Source organism: Ascaphus truei, chromosome 19, assembly GCF_040206685.1.
Source record: "Ascaphus truei isolate aAscTru1 chromosome 19, aAscTru1.hap1, whole genome shotgun sequence".
Lineage (NCBI taxonomy): Eukaryota > Metazoa > Chordata > Amphibia > Anura > Ascaphidae > Ascaphus > Ascaphus truei.
The window spans coordinates 20,126,560-20,141,811 of record NC_134501.1 but is presented as its reverse complement, the minus strand read 5'-3'; the positions used below and the strand labels follow the sequence as shown (position 1 = coordinate 20,141,811).

The 15,252-nt window shown below is 52.9% G+C and overlaps 1 protein-coding gene across 6 annotated transcripts in view; it reads left to right on the top strand.

Annotated features, from left to right (window-relative positions):
• PIEZO1 (piezo type mechanosensitive ion channel component 1 (Er blood group)) overlaps window positions 1-15,252 on the top strand; it is a 113,706-nt gene that overhangs the window by 96,789 nt on the left and 1,665 nt on the right. For all 6 annotated transcript variants that reach the window (XR_012789137.1, XR_012789138.1, XR_012789140.1 and 3 more), the window contains exons 38-50: window positions 1,015-1,203; window positions 2,593-2,767; window positions 3,761-3,866; window positions 4,038-4,185; window positions 4,636-4,850; window positions 5,257-5,415; window positions 6,257-6,404; window positions 7,262-7,450; window positions 8,026-8,118; window positions 8,320-8,492; window positions 13,102-13,224; window positions 13,468-13,547; window positions 14,270-14,462. Coding sequence is in view for 2 of the 6 variants with exons in the window: in XM_075576784.1 (XP_075432899.1) it covers window positions 1,015-1,203; window positions 2,593-2,767; window positions 3,761-3,866; window positions 4,038-4,185; window positions 4,636-4,850; window positions 5,257-5,415; window positions 6,257-6,404; window positions 7,262-7,450; window positions 8,026-8,118; window positions 8,320-8,492; window positions 13,102-13,224; window positions 13,468-13,547; window positions 14,270-14,462 (1,991 nt within the window). In the remaining 4 variants the exon portion in view is untranslated. The remainder of the gene's footprint in view (window positions 1-1,014; window positions 1,204-2,592; window positions 2,768-3,760; window positions 3,867-4,037; window positions 4,186-4,635; window positions 4,851-5,256; window positions 5,416-6,256; window positions 6,405-7,261; window positions 7,451-8,025; window positions 8,119-8,319; window positions 8,493-13,101; window positions 13,225-13,467; window positions 13,548-14,269; window positions 14,463-15,252) is intronic.

Genomic DNA, 15,252 nt, shown 5'->3' with positions numbered 1-15,252 from the left:
CGATTGATGTGTGAATGGCCCCCGATAGCATTAACTCAGCCCCCTTTCCAAATCACTCCAAGCCCTGTAATATTTCCTCCACTTTATTGGGAAAAGCAGCAGAACACAGATACTTGTGGATGGTGTGTAGTGGTGATTTTTAGTTAGAAACCGGTAGAAAGAGATGACCTTGCCGTGGGAGATTAACAGAGAAGGGGTTCTGTACTCACTGTCTCCAGGGTGGAAAAGGAAGTGGGGGGCAAGGGTCACACTAAAGGTTCAGTGAGACTGCACTAACTGTCAGCAAGGACGGGGGGGGGGGGGGGAGGGAGGAAATGGAAAGCCCATACCTTGGAGGACTCAGAGGCTGCAGTAGCAATTCACTGATTACATGCCCAGAGGCAAGAAATGCAACATTGTTGCATATCACACAGGCACAGTATGTGTGTGCAAACTCCAAGCAGCTGAAAATAAGAACTGACAGGCAGAAGCTGCAAAGGAGAGAGGGGTGTGAATCAGAAATGCAGTTCTTGTTCCATGACACCTAGAATATGTAGGTGACAAACATCTTTTTTCTGTTAAATCAGGCAATTCTAGGTATTAAAAATAAATGTAGACTGTTGTATATACTGGGAGATTTGTTCTTTTAATGTTTTTCTTTGGCTGCTGATGGACAGATAATTAGTATATTGGGAAAGAACGATAATTACCGGATAACATCTGAGTTAAGCAGAAGCAGAGAAACGTCTTCATTTTTTCCTTGAGAAAGGGAAGTGAAATCTTTTCCTTTTAATGAGATTAAATCTTTCTAAAGAAGCCGATTTACATGAATTGTTTTTTAAATATGTATTTTTTTATTCCCCCCTATGTGGGATTGAACCTGTGACCCAACAATCGCAGTGCTCGATACTAGAGATGGTGCCATAATGGAACTTTCAATAATGAAGCACATTGATTGGCCGCAGCTGAGCTCCGCCCCCAACCCCTCCCCCACCCCGCGCGTTCATGCATGTAACACGTGTTTCCCTCCCGCAGGTGTTAGTCGTGATGAAATACCTCTTCCAGTTCGGTTTCTTCCCGTGGAACAGTTACACGGTGCTGCTGCGTAACGAGGGGAAGCCGTTCTTCCCGCCGCGCGTCCTGGGTCTGGAGAAGAGCGACTCGTACATCAAATACGACCTGATCCAGCTGCTCACGCTCTTCTTCCATCGCTCGCTGCTCATGGTGAGCGGGGGAAACACGCACACGCAAACACGCTAAATGTCTTCATTTTTCTCATTCCCACACACGCTTCATTTCTATTCATATGCACTCATTAATGGGCAGGCATCTTCATACACATTCATTCCTATTCACACACTCAACCATTTAACTTTCACACTCTCTCTCCTACACATTTGCACTCGCACTCCTACACATTCACACTGGCACTCCTACACATTCACACTGGCACTCCCACACAGTCACAGTCGCTCTCCCACACATTCACACTCGCTCTCCTACACATTCACACTCTCTCTCCCACACATTCACACTCGCTCTCCCACACAGTCACACTCGCTCTCCCACACAGTCACACTCGCTCTCCTACACAGTCACACTCGCTCTCCTACACCTTCACACTCGCACTCCCACAACTTCACACTCGCACTCCCACACCTTCACACTCGCACTCCCACACCTTCACACTCGCACTCCCACACCTTCACACTCGCACTCCCACACCTTCACACTCGCACTCCTACACACTCACACTCGCACTCCTACACATTCACACTCGCTCTCCCACACATACACACTCGCTCTCCCACACCTTCACACTCGCACTCCCACACCTTCGCACTCGCACTCCCACACTTTTGCACTCGCACTCCCACACCTTCGCACTCGCACTCCCACACCTTCGCACTCCCACACCTTCACACTCGCACTCCCACACCTTCACACTCGCACTCCCACACCTTCACACTCGCACTCCTACACCTTCGCACTCGCACTCCCACACCTTCACACTCGCACTCCCACACCTTCACACTCGCACTCCTACACCTTCGCACTCCCACACCTTCACACTCGCACTCCCACACCTTCACACTCGCTCTCCCACACATACACACTCGCACTCCCACACCTTCACACTCGCACTCCCACACATTCACACTCGCACTCCCACACATTCACACTCGCACTCCCACACCTTCACACTCGCACTCCCACACCTTCACACTCGCACTCCCACACCTTCACACTCGCACTCCTACACCTTCACACTCGCACTCCCACACCTTCACACTCGCACTCCCACACCTTCACACTCGCACTCCCACACCTTCACACTCGCACTCACACACCTTCACACTCGCACTCCTACACCTTCACACTCGCACTCCTACACCTTCACACTCGCACTCCCACACCTTCACACTCGCACTCCCACACCTTCACACTCGCACTCACACACCTTCACACTCGCACTCACACACCTTCACACTCGCACTCCCACACCTTCACACTCGCACTCCCACACCTTCACACTCGCACTCCCACACCTTCACACCCGGCTCTGTCACAGTCGGTGCCGGTAACGGGTCCCCTCTTGTCCTGTGTTTGCAGTGCTACGGTCTGTGGGATCGGAAGGATATGGACCCTGTAGAGAAGCCGGCCAGCATTGAGAAGCAGAGTGACACGGAGACCCCAGCCCCCGAGGAGCCGGAACCCGCGGGTGTCAGCGGCTCCTTGCTCCGCCGTCGCAGGCGGGGAGCGTCGCAGGGAAGTGAGGCCGAGAGAGGTGAGGACTCACCAGAGACGGCCTGAGCTTTGAACAGGTCTCTTAATACCAAGAAGGGACCAGCTTGGCCATACGTCACTATGTCCCCAGGCAACAAGAGGGCCAGCCCCTCCGAAAGCTTGGCCCTGCTATTTCTCAGGTCTCAGATATACAGGGGGGATATGTTTTGGGGAGCGGGTATAGGAGGAGTTTGGGGAGCGGGTATAGGAGGAGTTAGGGGAGCGGGTTTAGGAGGAGTTAGGGGAGCGGGTATAGGAGGAGTTTGGGGAGCGGGTATAGGAGGAGTTTGGGGAGCGGGTATAGGAGGAGTTAGGGGAGCGGGTATAGGAGGAATTAGGGGAGCGGTATAGGAGGAGTTAGGGGAGCGGGTATAGGAGGAGTTAGGGGAGCGGGTATAGGAGGAGTTAGGGGAGCGGGTATAGGAGGAGTTAGGGGAGCGGGTATAGGAGGAGTTAGGGGAGCGGGTATAGGAGGGGTTAGGGGAGCGGGTATAGGAGGAGTTTGGGGAGCGGGTATAGGAGGAGTTTGGGGAGCGGGTATAGGAGGAGTTAGGGGAGCGGGTATAGGAGGAGTTAGGGGAACGGGTATAGGAGGAGTTAGGGAGCGGGTATAGGAGGAGTTAGGGAGCGGGTATAGGAGGAGTTTGGGGAACCTGGAGTCTGTGCTCCAAGAAGCTGTAAGGGGCCGGATTCCAAAGGTTCATACATATGTCTCTGCTCGCAAAGTGACAGAGGTGCTCTGTATTTGGAGCAAATTGCACTAGTTTTGAGACACAACCCCCAGAACTAGTTACTTTTTAAAGTTAATTCAACCACCATAGTTCCCTGCTGTCCGTGTCACCGTGTCACCGTGTCACCGTGGGAGAGACCGATCCCGCCTGTGAGTTTGATATAAACTTGTTCTTTTGGGCCGGTCTCTGTGCTCCTGCGCTGCAAGTGGCTGTTGTGAGTCCTTCTCACACTGTGGTGGTGTTCTGTGTCCTCTGCCCTTCAGACTCTGGGAATGAGAAGCCACAAGAGGCAGAGCAGAAGAAAAAGGGGCGCGCGGCTGTCCGAGCGAAGGCGCTAGGGCAGAAGATGCAGAATTTCTTCCTCCGCATGTGAGTGCTGGGGAAGATGTGAGCCTCTGTGTGTGTCCAGGGATTATTGGGGTGTTTTGTACGTTTCAGTGGTGCAGACAGGGTATGAAGTTTTGGGGTGTCCCTGCCTCTGTGTATATCAGGGTGCAGGCAGTGTAAAAGATTTGGGGTGACCCTATCTCTGTATTTCAGGGTGCAGGGAGCGTACCTCCCTGTGAAATCTTTCTTCCATGACATCCTGCACACGCCATACCGCGCTGCCACAGATGTGTACGCGCTCATGTTCCTGGCAGATGTGGTTGACTTTGTGATCATCGTCTTCGGATTCTGGGCATTTGGAGTAAGATCATCCTCCCCGTCCCCTTTATCCCACTCCTCCCACGCCTCGCCCCCTCTATCCTCCCTGCCCTGGACCCTCTCCCCCTGCTTATCATAAGTCGCTGTCACCGAGAGCAGCCTCACTGCGCAGATCTTATTCTCTCCATGTATCTCAAAGGACCCATGAGATCTCCAGTGGGAACCCCCCCCCCCCCCCCATCCCTTCTCTAGAAGAGATCCATGTATGTGATGGGGACACATTGGTTCACCTGCACTGCAATTAAATGGATCATTTATTTTCTCCGCCATAAATTGTTTTTACCAACATAATCATATCATACCTTATGTCTTTTAATTATTTCCCTAAATATTTTTGTCCTGAACAAAGTCTCTGTATATTATGTTTTGATTATGATTATTGCCCCGCAGAGCTTACACTCTTAATTCTTTTGCTGGGTTTCCTCTCCACCAGAAACACTCGGTGGCCGCTGACATAGCGTCGTCGCTGTCCAATGACCAGGTGCCCGAGGCTTTCCTGGTCATGCTCCTTATCCAGTTCTCCACCATGGTGATAGATCGCGCTCTGTACCTGCGCAAGACCGTGCTTGGGAAACTCATCTTCCAGGTCATCCTGGTGATTGGCATCCACGTCTGGATGTTCTTCATCCTGCCAGCGGTGACCGAGAGGTGAGTGGCATAGGGACTGGGCAGGCAGAGGGGCGTGGCACAGGGACCCTCGGTAAAGGGAGGAGGCACAGGGACCCCCAACACATAAATCACAAAGACAGAGGAGGCCCTTGGCCCCCCATCAATGCCATCCTAACAGGTGGCACAGGTATCCCCCAGTAAAGAGAGGCACAGAGCCCACCCAACACAGCGGCATAAGGAGCTCTCAACACAGAGAGGAGGAACAGAGACCTCCATACAGAGACACAAGAACCCCCAAGCACTGAGATTGACGAGGTACATGGCCTACCCGACACTGGGGCAGTGTGAGAGGTAGTTGCGAATGTGTGTTGGGTAGATGTGGTTGAGTGAGTGTGTAGTTGTGAGTGCGGACACAGCTGAGCGGATGCCTCTGCCACCCCTGCAGGATGTTCAATCACAACACGGTGGCTCAGCTGTGGTACTTCGTGAAGTGCATCTACTTTGCCCTGTCTGCCTATCAGATCCGCTGCGGGTACCCAACCCGAATCCTGGGCAACTTCCTGACCAAGAAGTACAACCATGTCAACCTCTTCCTGTTCCAAGGGTGAGAGACGGGTGGGGCGCCCGTGTAACTGGGCATCACATCCAGGTTATATCGATTTTGGTAGAGACGTCTTATTTAAAGCAGTAACGATATTGTCTCATTTTAGAGAGATTTTCTTGGGCCACAAGAGAAAGGGAGAGACCTTCTCCTTCTTCCTCTCCTCCTTCTCCTTCTTCTCTTCCTTAGTCTCCTTCTTCGTCTTCTTCTCCTCCTCTTCCTTCTTCTCCTCCTCCTTCTTCTTCTCCTTCTTCTTCGTCTTCTTCTTCTCCTCCTTCGTCTTCGTCTTTCTTCTTCGTCTTCTTCTTTCTTCTTCTTCCTTCTTCGTCTTCTTCTTCCTTCTTCGTCTTCTTCCTTCTCCGATTTACTAACGGTCTATGGTCACAGATAAAAAGCTGTGTGATATTACCTTCTGCCACTTACAATTCTGTTTATAGCGACAATCCCTTCACTCACTGCTCAGTGTAACAGGAATACAAAGCTTAGGATGTGTTCTGGTGTCAACGGGTGATGTCATCGCAGTGTCTGATGACCTCACCCCCAGCAAAGTGACTTCGTTTTAATTACCAGAGTCCCCACGTTAACCTCTTCCTGGCCAAAGCAGGTAAAGCCGATCTATTCTGCCCGGGGGTGTCAGCGCAGGTTGTCCTGTAGGAGCTGGAGAGGGGATGTCTTGGGCACTTGGAGTTTCAAGGCAATTTTACTTACAAACGTGCGGCAGCTTTAGACAATCATTAACCTCTTGGCTGCCAGTGAGGGGGGCTGCGATGCATTGCACAGCCGCACAGCGAGTTTACCCTCTGGTATAGTGACGTTGTGACCATCCCACGCGTGTGCTCCCCAGTTTCCGCATGGTCCCCTTCCTGGTGGAGCTCAGGGCAGTCATGGACTGGGTCTGGACCGACACCACGCTGTCCCTGTCTAACTGGATGTGCGTGGAGGACATTTATGCCAATATCTTCATCATCAAGTGCAGCCGCGAGACCGAGAAGGTGAGAGCGCCCCCCCCCCCCCCCCCGACCAGGCGGTAACCACATGGGCCATGAACCCCTTCCTACGCTCATATATTGCCCTCTCTTGGTTAGGGAGAGTGTTATATGGTGGTCCAACTCCATTATTAGAAGGACGGGTTACTATGCAAACGTTACAACTAAAAAAACAACTCTTGGGGTGTAGTTACAATCTTTATCTAATCTCTTTTGTGACCAGCCTGTTTGTAGACTTTTGCGTGTACTGGAAAATGATCAGTCTAGACTTTTTCCACCTTCTTTTTCTTTGTTTGGTTTAAGCTAGTCCTTCTGCCATTGTCAGCCAAAGAGATAAAGAGGTGGAACCACAGTTGCCAGATAAGATTAGAAGTTAATGGGCCCAAAAGAAAATACAAACATACTCATTTTGTGCAGGAAACAAATAAGAGAAAGGTGACTTTTAATGAAGATTAAACTTGCTAAAAAATTTTTTTTTTTAAAGACGTAAATTGAGGGTGCAGAACCTTTTTGGGGTGTGTATCAGCTTGGAGATGTTATATTGATCATAGGAATGAGAGGGATTAACCAAGGAGTGGCCAACTCCAGTCCCAAAGAGCCACCAAAAAGTCGGGTTTTAAGGATGTCCCTGCTTCAGCTCAGGTGGCTCAACAGTCGAAGACTGAGCCACTGATTGAGCCACCTGTGCGGGAGCAGGGATATCCTGAAGATATCCCTGCTTCAACACAGGTGGCTCAATTAGAAGCTCATTCAACAACTGAGCCACCTGTGCTGAAGCAGGGATCCTGAAAATCTGACCTGTTGGCCACCCCTGGGTTAGATGGAGGTGAGAGGTTGACGTATGGGTTTTGTTCCTGCCCCAGAAATACCCCCAGCCTAAGGGGCAGAAGAAGAAGAAGATGGTGAAGTACGGGATGGGCGGTCTCATCATCGTCTTCCTCATCGCCATCATCTGGTTCCCCCTGCTCTTCATGTCCTTGGTGCGCTCAGTGGTGGGAGTGGTCAATCACCCCATCGACGTGACGGTCACCATCAAACTAGGGGGGTACGAGGTGAGCGAGGGGGAGGTTAGGGGTGATATGAGGGATAGAGGGGTTGGGAGGGGAGGTAAGGGGTAGAGGGGGAGGTGAGGGGTAGAGGGGGAGGGAGGGGAGGTTAGGACTGATTAGGGGATGGAGACAGGGAGGGTGATGGGAGGGTGATGAGGGAGGTGAGGTTAGGGGTGATATGAGGGGTAGAGGGCAGGGGAGGTGAGGGGAAGTGAGGCATAGAAGGAGAGGGGGTGGGAGGGGAGGTGTAGAAGGGGTGGGGCGGGGGGGAAGGGAGGTGAGGTTAGGAGTGGTTAGGGGTGATGAGGGGTAGAGGGAAGAAGGGTGAGTTGCGAAGTCAGAGGGAGGAAAGGATGTTAAGGTGTGTGTGTGTGTGTGTGTTGTGGTGAGGAGGTAGGAGCAGCAGGAGGCATGAGGAAAAGATGCAGAGTACAGGAATAGAGATGTCCCTGTCACACACTGAAGGTTCGGTACATATATGTATCAGTAACAGTCCATGTGCATTGTAGTTACTGATTCCTCCTCTTCTCCCTTCTCCCCCCGCCTCCTCTCCTCTCCCCCCCACCCCCTCCTCTCAGCCCCTCTTCACCATGAGCGCACAGCAGCAATCCATCCAGCCCTTCACTCCACAGGAGTACGAGACTCTAACCTACCACTTCGAGAGGCAACCGGTGAGTGTCCCTCACCCAGCACAGACGTGCCGTTATTGGGGCGATCAGAGCCCCTCATTACTTGGCTTCTCGGGCCATGATCACGGATAACGGGAGACATTGTGAGCCTGGAGATTAAAGCGATAGTTGTGTGTAGTGCTGAGCACACTGTGGGCACAGATAGGAGCTCTGCACTGATACTCGCATGCTGTCCTCTCACAGTCGGCCATGCAGTTCATCACCTTGTACAGCTACGAGGACATTGTCACCGCGCGCATCGAGGGGAGCTCGGGGTCTGTGTGGTCGATTAGCCCCCCGAGCCGTGAGCAGATGAGGAGGGAGCTACAGAACGGGTCATCCGACATCACGCTGCGCTTCACCTGGAACTTCCAGAGGTGAGGAGGGGGAGCGTATCACACCCACCGCAGGGTGACACCTCCCTCCGCTGTGTGACACCTCCCACTGCAGGGTGACACCTCCCACCGCAGGGTGACACAGTCCCACCGCAGGATAACACAGTCCCACCGCAGGGTGACACAGTCCCACCGCAGGGTGACACCTCCCACCGCAGGGTGACACAGTCCCACCGCAGGATGACACAGTCCCACCGCAGGATGACACAGTCCCACCGCAGGGTGACACAGTCCCACCGCAGGGTGACACCTCCCACCGCAGGGTGACACCTCCCACCGCAGGGTGACACAGTCCCACCGCAGGGTGACACAGTCCCACCGCAGGGTGACACAGTCCCACCGCAGGGTGACACAGTCCCACCGCAGGGTGACACAGTCCCACCGCAGGGTGACACCTCCCACCGCAGGGTGACACCTCCCACCGCAGGGTGACACAGTCCCACCGCAAGGTGACACCTCCCACCGCAGGGTGACACCGTCCCACCGCAGGGTGACACAGTCCCACCGCAGGGTGACACCTCCCACCGCAGGGTGACACAGTCCCACCGCAGGGTGACACAGTCCCACCGCAGGGTGCCACCTCCCACCGCTGGGTGCCACCTCCCACCGCTGGGTGCCACCTCCCACCGCAGGGTGACACAGTCCCACCGCAGGGTGACACAGTCCTACCGCAGGGTGACACCTCCCACCGCAGGGTGACACAGTCCCACCGCAGGGTGACACAGTCCCACCGCAGGGTGACACAGTCCCACCGCAGGGTGACACCTCCCACCGCAGGGTGACACAGTCCCACCGCAGGGTGACACAGTCCCACCGCAGGGTGACACAGTCCTACCGCAGGGTGACACAGTCCCACCGCAGGGTGACACCTCCCACCGCGGGGTGCCACCTCCCACCGCGGGGTGCCACCGTCCCACCGCAGGGTGACACCTCCCACCGCAGGGTGACACCTCCCACCGCAGGGTGACACAGTCCCACCGCAGGGTGACACAGTCCCACCGCAGGGTGACACAGTCCCACCGCAGGGTGACACAGTCCCACCGCAGGGTGACACAGTCCCACCGCAGGGTGACACAGTCCCACCGCAGGGTGACACCTCCCACCGCGGGGTGACACAGTCCCACCGCAGGGTGACACCTCCCACCGCAGGGTGACACAGTCCCACCGCAGGGTGACACAGTCCCACCGCAGGGTGACACAGTCCCACCGCAGGGTGACACAGTCCCACCGCAGGGTGACACCTCCCAACAGTAAGCTCTCACTAAAAGGTGACACGTTGGGACATGTATCACGGCAAAAGTGGGGCAATTCTGGGGCAGAAACATTGATCCCGATGTATTCTGGGGAATAAATCCCATTGTTTCAATGGGATTATTTTCTTGGATACATAGTGTTTTATTGCCCCAGATTTGCACCATTTTTGCACTGATACAAACTTCCCACTTCAGTAAACATGGTGCAAAGTGTTCTGTGTCACACAGAGTATAATAACACGTGTGACAGAGACACCCCCGGAGCTGAGCTCACGCACCCTGCGCAGTAATACACTTTTATTCTCCCCTGGGACTTGGTGATACACAGCTATCTCTCTCAGCGCTCTCTGATGCACAGTGACATACCTGTCCTCTCTCTGATGCACAGTGACATACCTGTCCTCTCTCTGATGCAGTGACATAGCTGTCCTCTCTCTGATGCACAGTGACATAGCTGTCCTCTCTCTGATGCAGTGACATAGCTGTCCCCCCTCTGATGCACAGTGACATAGCTGTCCCCCTCTGATGCAGTGACATAGCTGTCCCCCCTCTGATGCACAGTGACAACATACCTGTCCCCCCTCTGATGCAGTGACATAGCTGTCCCCCCTCTGATGCACATTGACAACATACCTGTCCCCCTCTGATGCACAGTGACATAGCTGTCCTCTCTCTGATGCACAGTGACATAGCTGTCCTCTCTCTGATGCACAGTGACATACCTGTCCCCCCTCTGATGCAGTGACATAGCTGTCCTCTCTCTGATGCACAGTGACATAGCTGTCCTCTCTCTGATGCACCGTGACATAGCTGTCCTCTCTCTGATGCACAGTGACATACCTGTCCCCCCTCTGATGCACAGTGAAATACCTGTCCCCCCTCTGATGCACAGTGACATAGCTGTCCTCTCTCTGATGCACAGTGACATACCTGTCCCCCCTCTGATGTACAGTGACATAGCTGTCCTCTCTCTGATGCACAGTGACATACCTGTCCCCCCTCTGATGCACAGTGACATAGCTGTCCTCTCTCTGATGCACAGTGACATAGCTGTCCCCCCTCTGATGCACAGTGACATAGCTGTCCCCCCTCTGATGCACAGTGACATAGCTGTCCCCCCTCTGATGCACAGTGACATAGCTGTCCTCTCTCTGATGCACAGTGACATACCTGTCCCCCCTCTGATGCACAGTGACATACCTGTCCCCCCTCTGATGCACAGTGACATACCTGTCCCCCCTCTGATGCACAGTGACATAGCTGTCCTCTCTCTGATGCACAGTGACATACCTGTCCCCCCTCTGATGCACAGTGACATAGCTGTCCTCTCTCTGATGCACAGTGACATACCTGTCCCCCCTCTGATGCACAGTGACATAGCTGTCCCCCCTCTGATGCACAGTGACATAGCTGTCCTCTCTCTGATGCACAGTGACATACCTGTCCCCCTCTGATGCACAGTGACATACCTGTCCCCCTCTGATGCACATTGACATACCTGTCCCCCCTCTGATGCACAGTGACATACCTGTCCCCCCTCTGATGCACAGTGACATACCTGTCCCCCCTCTGATGCACAGTGACATACCTGTCCCCCCTCTGATGCACAGTGACATACCTGTCCCCCCTCTGATGCACAGTGACATACCTGTCCCCCCTCTGATGCACAGTGACATACCTGTCCCCCCTCTGATGCACAGTGACATACCTGTCCCCCTCTGATGCACAGTGACATACCTGTCCTCTCTCTGATGCACAGTGACATAGCTGTCCCCCCTCTGATGCACAGTGACATACCTGCCCCCCCCTGATGCACAGTGACATACATACCTGTCCCCCCTCTGATGCACAGTGACATACCTGTCCCCCCCTGATGCACAGTGACATACCTGTCCCCCCCTGATGCACAGTGACATACCTGTCCCCCCCCTGATGCAGTCACATAGCTGTCCCCCCCTGATGCACAGTGACATACCTGTCCCCCCCCCCTGATGCAGTCACATAGCTGTCCCCCCACTGATGCACAGTGACATACCTGTCCCCCCTCTGATCCACAGTGACATAGCTGTCCCCCCTCTGATGCACAGTGACATAGCTGTCCCCCTTCTGATGCAGTGACATAGCTGTCCCCCTCTGATGCACAGTGACATACCTGTCCTCTCTCTGATGCACAGTGACATACCTGTCCCCCCTCTGATGCACAGTGACATACCTGTCCCCCCTCTGATGCACAGTGACATACCTGTCCCCCCTCTGATGCACAGGGACATACCTGTCCCTCCTCTGATGCACAGTGACATACCTGTCCCCCCTCTGATGCACAGTGACATACCTGCCCCCCCCCTGATGCAGTCACATAGCTGTCCCCCCTCTGATGCACAGTGACATACCTGTCCCCCCTCTGATGCACAGTGACATACCTGTCCCCCCTCTGATGCACAGTGACATACCTGTCCCCCCTCTGATGCACAGTGACATACCTGTCCCCCCTCTTTTGCACAGTGACATACCTGTCCCCCCTCTGATGCACAGTGACATACCTGTCCCCCCTCTGATGCACAGTGACATACCTGTCCCCCCTCTTTTGCACAGTGACATACCTGTCCCCCCTCTGATGCACAGTGACATACCTGTCCCCCCTCTGATGCACAGTGACATACCTGTCCCCCCTCTGATGCACAGTGACATAGCTTCCCCTTCTGATGCACAGTGACATACCTGTCCCCCTCTAATGCACAGTCACATACCTGTCCCCCCTCTGATGCAGTCACATACCTGTCCCCCCTCTGATGCACAGTCACATACCTGTCCCCCCTCTGATGCACAGTGACATACCTGTCCCCCCTCTGATGCACAGTCACATACCTGTCCCCCCTCTGATGCACAGTGACATACCTGTCCCCCCTCTGATGCACAGTGACATACCTGTCCCCCCTCTGATGCACAGTGACATAGCTTCCCCTTCTGATGCACAGTGACATACCTGTCCCCCTCTGATGCACAGTGACATACCTGTCCCCCCTCTGATGCAGTCACATACCTGTCCCCCCTCTGATGCAGTCACATACCTGTCCCCCCTCTGATGCACAGTGACATACCTGTCCCCCCTCTGATGCAGTCACATACCTGTCCCCCAACTGATGCACAGTCACATACCTGTCCCCCCTCTGATGCACAGTCACATACCTGTCCCCCCCCTGATGCACAGTGACATAGCTGTCCCCCCTCTGATGCACAGTCACATAGCTGTCCCCCCCCCTGATGCACAGTGACATACCTGTCCCCCCCCCCCTGATGCACAGTGACATAGCTGTCCTCTCTTAACGTGCTTGTTCCAGGGACCTGGCGAAGGGCGGCACCGTCGAGCACACATTTGAGAAACACAACAAGGACCTGGAGCCAGGAAGCCTGGTGCGGGCGGAGCTGGCGGACCTCCTGCTGGGAAGACGGGACACCCCAGTGTGAGTCACCCTGTGACCCGGCCAGTGTAAGCCGGACACTCAGTACAGCCACTAGCAGCAGCACAACACACTTCCTGTACTACTGAATCTTTGTGATTTTATTAGGAGCAATCCCACCCGAACCCGAGCACTCATAGATTGTAAGCTCTTCAGCTCAGGGACCCCCTCTCACTGTGTGTGTGCTTGTGCCGTGGGGTTTGATGTCTGTGCCGGTTACATGGCGATCTCTCTCTGTTATTACAGACACGTGCCGCACTTGTTTCCGAAATACATCCGTGCGCCTAACGGCCCAGAGGCCAATCCAGTGGAACAGCTGCAGCCAGGTGAGGGGAGACGCTGCTTGTCCGCGTTCCCAGGAGCTAGCACTTCATTCTCACACGAGGGGGGGGGGGGGGTGTGCTTGTGATGTTGTGCGATCACTCTCTTGCTCCTGTGTTTGTGACACAGCTAGGAGTGCAACGTGCATCTACACAACTTGGCCAGGCTGGCTGGTGTTTTACTCACAAGTTAGCATGGAAATACACAATCATTAACCCCTGCAACGCCAGGGGGGGTCTGCAATGCATTGCTCTGCAGGAGAATATTGCATTCCACTGAGAATATATCACTTATTTAAGTCCATGCAAGTGTCTGGTCACGTGTGTAGGTATATGTATATGGAGATATATATAGACACACACACACACCTACACACACACTTGGTCATCTTCTGTCGCACAATTGAATCTATTTTCATATCAACTTGTGCATGACAGAGCTGTGACCCTACTTTTCTTAATTTAGCTTAACCTGCACCCCTACCAAATTCAGTGCGCGTTTGACCCGTCACATTGCTTGTTTTGGAAAATATACTAATCCGGGATTCTGCTACAAGTGTCGGTTATTGCGCTTTCGGGATGTATATCAATATCTGCTTGTGCATACAATCTACGTGACGTGTGTGTGTGTGAGACACGGGACAGGGTGGGGATGGTTAAAGGGACAGTGACAAGAGTTTGGAGGTTTTATTCTTTGTGACCCCTTATGTAATTTCCCCCCCGGACAGACGAGGAGGAGAGTTACCTGGACGTGGATGTGCAGCTGAACCGGAAGCGCATCGGGGCTAGCAACAGCAGCTTCCTGGAGTGGTGGGTGATCAGACTGAAGGACTGCGAGAGTGAAGACTGTAATATCCTACCCATGGTCATCTTTAATGACAAGGTCAGCCCCCCCAGCCTGGGCTTCCTCGCAGGATATGGGTGAGTTCAAAACTGTCCCAAAACCCTGCAACTTGTCACGGGCCTTCCTTACACCGAGGCAAGATAATATGGACCAAAGGCACGTCCAGTCTGTCCCTTTCCCCCCAGACCGAAGTGGACCTATAGTTTGCAATAATTACATAGTTGATGAAAGTCCATAGAGTTCAATCTTTGTTCAATTTGGGTGGAGATACTATATATTTGTATTTAAATGTAGTTATGTATATTGTGGTTCATGGTTTTAAAATCAGTTTAAAAATAATAATAACTTAGACCCGAAAGCACCATATATATTCCGCATACCGAACGGGGGGGGAAACTCCTTAAAAGTAGTAACATAAGTATTATCGATTTCGGTCTTCGGAAGATAAGTGTATATATATATATGTATGTATGTATATATGTGTATGTGTATGTGTGTGTATATATATATATATATATATATACACACACACTTATGTGCATTAAAATGATCATCAAGAAACTCTTGGTGGATATAAAAAAAAAATAGGCACCGTGTGCTCATTTGCATGTCATTTCCCAGAATCCCTTGCTGCAGCGGTAGCACTGTATGCTAGGAGTTAATGGTGAAAAGCAGGGTTGCAGACCTGCCTAAGACATGCGAATGTGCTCACAAAGTAATATTTGTATATGCTATTTGCTATACGGTGGAGGGTTTTTAGTCACCTTTTCACCCACCATAACTTAAATAATGTGTGGTAAAAAAATATATATATTTTTTCCATAATGGCAGCCATTATTACCAATGAAATGGGATGGAAAAGGGAAA